The sequence below is a fragment of the Astatotilapia calliptera genome, chromosome 4 (assembly GCF_964374335.1).
Source record: "Astatotilapia calliptera chromosome 4, fAstCal68.1, whole genome shotgun sequence".
Lineage (NCBI taxonomy): Eukaryota > Metazoa > Chordata > Actinopteri > Cichliformes > Cichlidae > Astatotilapia > Astatotilapia calliptera.
In genome coordinates, this window is record NC_137425.1 from 4,446,535 (window position 1) to 4,453,499 (window position 6,965).

The 6,965-nt window shown below is 38.3% G+C and overlaps 1 protein-coding gene across 1 annotated transcript; it reads left to right on the top strand.

The window, feature by feature from the left end:
* Positions 1 to 1,828: 1,828 nt before the first annotated feature.
* LOC145428226 (uncharacterized) lies at positions 1,829 to 6,965 on the top strand. Its single transcript, XM_080300105.1, has 8 exons — positions 1,829 to 1,844; positions 1,993 to 2,025; positions 2,122 to 2,211; positions 2,623 to 2,891; positions 3,004 to 3,106; positions 3,309 to 5,238; positions 6,103 to 6,296; positions 6,405 to 6,965. The coding sequence occupies exons 4-6, from the start codon at positions 2,638 to 2,640 to the stop codon at positions 3,447 to 3,449; spliced, it is 498 nt and encodes a 165-aa protein (XP_080156231.1). The 5' UTR covers positions 1,829 to 1,844; positions 1,993 to 2,025; positions 2,122 to 2,211; positions 2,623 to 2,637; the 3' UTR covers positions 3,450 to 5,238; positions 6,103 to 6,296; positions 6,405 to 6,965.

Below are 6,965 nucleotides of genomic sequence, written 5' to 3' on the forward strand. Positions count from 1 at the left end.
AGTTCTTTTACTCTTTTACTCTTATGCTGTTTTGTGGATCACAAGGTTTAAAACTACTTATAAACACACACACAAAGTAACTCCACCAGAGTGCCTATTTCGGGTCACTTTTGCCGGTCCAAGCCCGGGTAGAGGAGCAGGGTTGGAATTGTGACATTAAAAAAACCAATAATTGCTAAAAGAAATTTAATTTGTAGTTCTAAATAAACTCTAAATGTATTTAGGACGTTTTTTACTCACTTTATGTCCCTTCCACAATGTTATTTCTCTCTCCAACAACATAAGTTACAATTAGATTAGCATGACCAATTATGCAAATTAGGCGATGACGTCATTTAGTGACTTCTAGCGACTTTTAGGACAACCAATAGTGATTTTCCTTACTGAGGAGTTGGCAACACTGCCCTCAAGCTCCCAGGCCTCTGGTAGAGGACCCGAGCTTGAAAGATAAATCGCCCGCAGGGGCGTGCTGGGTGTTTTTTTTTTTCTATACATATATACATGTGTGTGTGTGTGTATATATATATATATATATTATATATGCAACTAAGAGTGAGATATATATATGTATATATCTCACTCTTTGTTTTATATATATATATATATATATATATATATGGACGATCTGATATCCTTGTGTTGGTGTTGTTCCCACATCATCATGATTAATGTTGTTCCAGGTTCAACATTGCAAGTGACCAATCACGCTCTTGTGACGTCATTCCTTTGCGTCTTCGAAATACCCGCCTTCGAGAATTTTTTCGAAATACAAGTGAAGAAGCGAGAAACCGCCGCCTGTCCGCCGAATTTGAAGTCAATTTAGGATACTTTTCTTTAATAAACGGTAAGCATTATACATATGTTCCTCACTTGGCTTGCTGTTTGTTTGCTAGTGATAGGCTACTTGACGACAGCATTAGCTAACCACTATTCTCTAGACCAGCGTTCCCCAACTTTTTGGGTGTTTCGTGGCCCGGGGGTTGGGTCAGGCAAAATTGCAGTAGCTTCCCTGATCATTTTACAAACATAAGTGAAGAGAATTTGAACTAAAAGGCCTAGACTTATGGTTGTGTGCTGAATCTATGAATCAAACTGGAAACATAATTAACTGGTCCATAGCTGTGAAACTTGACATGAGTTCTTGATTCTATGGAGATTAACAGTAATCCAGAAATTTACAAATTTGTCCTGGGACATCGTGTAGATGTTGTCCCTGGGACATCGTGTAAATGTTGTCCCTGGGACATCGTGTAAATGTTGTCCCTGGGACACTGTGTAAATGTTGTCCCTGGGACACCGTGTAGATGTTGTCCCTGGGACATCGTGTGATAGCTTGTTAATAATGGAATGAAAATTATTGATTGTTATTAACTTGTGAAAAATAAGTGTGACAAATCCACATGTTATGTTCTTACACCCTTACAGAAACTGTGACTCCTTCACAATGTCAGGTAAATGTCAACTCATGTTGAATAATCAACCAATCAAGCCTTTTATTATCACATGCAATGTTACACGTACAACTGCAATGGAAATTTCACTCCCTTCTGACCATACATATATTGCTTAAACATCACATTGGGAAGACAGGTCGGAAACAGTTAGGAAGGTCAGAAAACAATTTAATTAATAGATGAGGGGAGAGGAGGAGAAAAAAGAACTACAACCAGACAAAGCTCCTAGAAGACTGAAATGGATGATGGTTGCAGCATGCAAAAAGAAAATGATATCTGTTGACTACAGCATATGCTTTCTCACAGATTACCTTGTGGGAGTAGCTGGAGTAGCTCTATTCTATTTCAAGTTTGAAATCCCTGTTTGACCAGACAAACATTTCAGATGAGGTACCTCTTGACATAAAAATCCTTTTATGTTGTCATAAAACTAATGTTAAATTCTGCTTTAAATACACTTTATTGTACAATTTACTTAATGAATCGTGTTCCTTAGTTCTGTTTTTATTTATATGTATTTATTTATTTGTTTTATAAGGTAATAGATGGCCTAATCTATTTGCAGTGTGAGGTATGTTGAAAAGCTGGTTTGATCATAATGACATAGCATGTTTACGTTTTTTGTAATGTATTTGAAAACATAGGTGTATTTATGTTATTTTTATAGAATTTCCCTCACATTTATCCAATACCAAGCCAAATCACTGGAAAATTTTTGGATGGGTCCACAAGAGCACAAAGTGCATACTTTTTGAAGGTATGACTTGGACTGTGGTAACTATGTTCTTATCACAAAGGGTTTATAAGTTGACACTATAAACAAACAGCATTTTCCAAAATTGAAGCCTTGTCAGAAGAACCTGAAAAATACCTTTCTGAAACCTTTTCTGTGTAAAGACTTGCTCAAAAGCAATGCACACAGATTAAAACATTTCTTTCTTGGCCAACTGATAAAGAACACCAAAAATTGAGTGGTACGTGTTGAGTCTGTGGTCTTGATTTGTTTCATGCACACTATAGAACTTAATTAATGTAAACAAAAAATGACACTTTCTATATGTTTGTGTATCTGCAGAATTAATTACAAGTCTCACCTGACAAGCTTTCGCAGTTTTGCAGTGTCATTCTTGACAGAAAAACATACTTGTCACATTCTTTTTATTTCCAGAAAAACATCTTTCAGATGTATGAGAAATTGATTGGAGCCTGTCTGGAAAACGGCAGCCACTGGACCTTGTTTGTAAGTTGCACAGATTTTGCACTCTCTCTAGTGCATGATACTTTTCAGTGTCCCTCATTAGGAAAGCTCAAGGCACAAGCCTACCATATCCATCTTTTTACAAAACAGTTTTGTGACATACCCAAGAGGACCATAGTCTATATGAATTCATTTGGAGAGTCGGAGGCCAGAAAAAGTGCGGTGTTGAAAAACTGGAGGTAATTAATTAACATATTTAACATAACATATTTAATTTAATTGAAATCATTACCGAACGTGGTTATTGATTTCTCTATATGCTTTTTATTTGTAATAACTGCGATCTCTCAGCTCATTTGCTTCAGCAAGAGGCTGCACTGGAGAGTGGACTTTGTCACATGTGAGCCACCCACATCAACAGGATGAGAACTCATGTGGAGTGCATGTCATAATGGTACTGAAAACTATAGCTTTAATCTATATAAGTAATGTTTACATTTTTGCCTATTCAGTTTTTAAAGCCTTAGAGGCAGGATGGTAAAATCTAAATTTTTTTTGTAGATTGAACGATTTCAGCAGTAATGCTGAAAAAAAAATCATTTCTTTGTTAACCTAATTTCTTTTGTTCTTTTTTTTTCTTCTTCGTCAATTATTAGTTTGCCCAATCTCTCATTGACGGTAAAGCACAAGTGGAGGAGTACAACACTGAAATCCCAAAGCTCAGGGGCCTGTTCTTCGTACGTCGCTTACTACATCCAAGATCAAATGACACATCCAAGACCAAACCATCGCGCTAACCGTGAGCTCGCTAATCCGGTTCCCCGAACACACCTGCTGTTGACGATTAGTACAGCTGGACGCAGGAATGTGACATCAATGGGTGTCGTAAAAGGGGCTACGCATCGATAGTAGAAACATTGATCGGCAACCCGCTGATTGGTCGGCGAAAATGTCGAAGGGGCGTGCTCGGTATTTTCCGGCAGCAGAGCAAGAACTCATGAGTGAGGGATTTCAGGAGTTTCAGAGTTTAATTAAAACGCAAGGGAACACTGCAAAGGCTGCAAAAGCAAGGAGAGAGGGCTGGCAGAAAGTTGCTGACAAATCAAACTCGTAGGTAATTTAATAATAATAATAATAATAATGGATTGGATTTATATAGCGCTTTCCAAGGCACCCAAAGCGCTTTACGATACCACTATTCATTCACTCCCACATTCACACACTGGTGGAGGCAAGCTACGGTTGTAGCCAGGCTGCCATATCGCGCCATCGGCCCCTCTGGCCAACACCAGTAGGCGGTAGGGTAGATCTATCATATGACACTATATTGTCCAATATCATATGGCATTATATTATATTATAATATGTTATATTATATCCCCTTTCACATTAGAGCCACAACAAGACCCACAAGAACATGGGAACAAGTAAAAGTGGAATACAGGAGTATTCTACAGAATGGTAATATTTATCTCTTAGATTGCTTTGCGTCTCTTGGCAAGGTAATACTGGCCTGTAATACTCTGTTAGTTTGTTCATAACAGCAACCAAGAAAAGGGCAGAGGAAAAAAAGACAGGTGGTGGTCCTGCACCCCCTCGTCAACAAGTTGGTTAAGTAAATAATACCCTCACGGGAATATCGATATCTCTCAATGAGCACACTGTCGCGCTGAGCTAAAGGATCCTGTCTGTCCCGCAATATACGCTGAATTCTGAGGACTCTCCTTATCAATCTTGCACCTTCCGCAATGGGTTGGTCGCGTATACGGACAGGACATGGCTGCGACAGGCTTCCCAAATCCACCTTCGCTTTTATAGCCGTGGTCTCTCATCTTGATTACACGAAGTAATTTACAATTACTACTCTGAAATATGAATTACATCTGTAATAATCACATACATGTAATAGAATGTTAATAGTTCATTTCCCTTTTTTAGGGAATGACCTGTATGTATCTGTGTGACATCAATAAAAGGATCAAGTGCTGCATTATCTTTGGTTACAGTGATGTTATTTATTTATGGTGAAACAGTGGTGGAATATCGCTGTTGCTTTCGTATGAATGACGCGGGCATACCTGCGTGGCCGCGATCTAATCCTCTTTACATAAAGTAAACCTGCTCCCCAGCAGGTTTACGCTTACGGCTCTGTTGCTATGACAGCAAGTCCCGGATGGGCTTCGGGGAACCGAACGATCCAGGATCACGCGAAATCGTCAACAATCTAATCCAGCTAACTTACTTAGCGAGGTACGAAGAACAGGCCCCAGGTCCTGACTTTGCCACTACTTATTTTCCTCAATAGGTAAAGATAGAATTAGCCGCCTTCTTTTTCTCTAACATTGGAAAATGCAGTCAGGAAGTGCAGTCAGTGCTGGTGTGTGATTGCAGCCAAAGACCGGGTACACTATGACATGTCCTTAGCCATATAGATTGTTTATATAATGGACTTTGTTCATTTGTTTTTTGTTTGTTTATTTCTTCTTCTTTTTTTTTTAAATTCACAGGTGCAGTGCCAGAAATGTGGTGCATACAAACACATGCGTTGTTCAAAGTCTGTTTGTGGCATCTGTATCTTCTGTGAGAGTAAGTCACAATATAACTAAACAATGTCCAAAAATGTTTAAAGTGAAAGATTTTTCGTAATTTTGCCTTTGCACACCAGGACTGTGTAATTAAAGTGGACATTTAAAGATCCAGTTTTTACACAAAACTATTTTAGACATAACTGTGTCGTAGTGTGGGGATTTCCCTTCACAATTAAATTGATATAGTGTTGTTTATATCATTCTTCTTTATGTAACAGCACAGTGCAGCACAGCAGAGGGAAAGGAGTTGTGCAGCATAGTAGGTGGCTATACAGGAGGAGCAATAGAAGTAGCCAGTGAAGAATGTCATCAGGGAAAGCATCAGGCAGCGAATGACAAAGGAAAAGTTCCTAAGGGAGAGAACATCTGCAGCAAATCGACAAGTAACAGTGAGATAGGAAGACTGACAGTCAGAGATGAAGGTACACAGACTGAAGACAAAGAAAAAGAAACAGAAGTATACGGCACAAGTCTGAGTACAGATAATGCTGCTGCTGCTGATGTTGACAGGATCGATGCAGATACAGAATTCCAAACTGATTCAGAAGGAACTAGTACAGTTTACAGAGTGCATGGTCGCTTATCTGTACCAAGCTCAAAAAAGAAAACCTACACAATAACAGAAGACGAGATCAAGCGCATGTTTGATTGGGGTAGGTATACATTTCGTGATTTTGATGTCACCTGAAATAAATCCGGGTTACTCGTATCAATAAAGTGACAATGTGGCTGGAAATTGTGCATTTGCTGCAACATATACACAATTACACCATGTAAACAAAAGCATTTAACTTTGTTTGTGCGTGTGTGTGTGTGTGTGTCTCTCTCTGCTCTTTTGGTGTTTGCACTTTTTCTTTTTTAGGGCCGTAAAGCCAAACTGCCCGCAATGATTCTTGACAGGCCTAAGAAGGCCAAAACTAAAGTAACAGTGTTTAGTGTTCTGAGTGAAGAGGAGGCTGGGGAGCTAGCCCTCAGGTTTGCCGGAAGATTGGCCTGCGATGTCACAAGAGACATGGTCTGTAAAGGCATCGACCATTCAAGTGCTGATATGACAAAGTAAGTTAGTAAAATAATATGAAAGTTGTATCTTTTTTTGTATTATTTGTCATTTCCCCGTATTTGGGTTATTGGTGTAACATTGTTAATCTTACTTTCTAATAACAGACAGACTCTTCTCAAAATCCAACACAATCTTAAACATGAGCTGACTGATTCCTCAACCTTCAGTTTGCTGACACACACCTTTGGCCCCGCTGCACTGGATTCTGTCATTTTGTTCCTGTGTGAAAAACTTGATCTTGTCTCTTGAATAATGAAACCTTTTGTTTGTTCTGTAAATCAGAATCTTGAAAATTGTTCACTGTTGTTCTAAGTTTGTGTTAACTATTTGGCAAAAATGTTTGGTTCCTAATCCAAACAGGATAATGACTGTTCTAACACGTATCTTAAAAATGCTACAAAGAAAGAAAATTATCACGTTTCAATATGAATGTAACTGTGTCACACTCGATTTGTAGTAGCTTTCCTGTTTTATTTTGAGTTTTGGTATGTTTACACTGTTGTCATTTTTATTTCCCTTGTGTTCGTCTTCCCTTATTAATTTTACTGTATTTAATTAGTCTGATTTAATAACTTATAATTATTAACTTTCCAGTGTGTGTGGATTATTGTTTGTTTGATTTCTGCCTGTCTTTTCTATTAAAGATTTGGACTTTTGGACTATTA

Coding starts and splice junctions, on each gene's coding strand:
- LOC145428226 (XM_080300105.1), top strand. CDS start 2,638: ATGTATGAGAAATTGATTGGAGCCTGTCTGGAAAACGGCAGCCACTGG. Junction 2,892..3,003: donor GCGGTGTTGAAAAACTGGAG/GTAATTAATTAA, acceptor GCGATCTCTCAG/CTCATTTGCTTCAGCAAGAG. Junction 3,107..3,308: donor GTGGAGTGCATGTCATAATG/GTACTGAAAACT, acceptor GTCAATTATTAG/TTTGCCCAATCTCTCATTGA.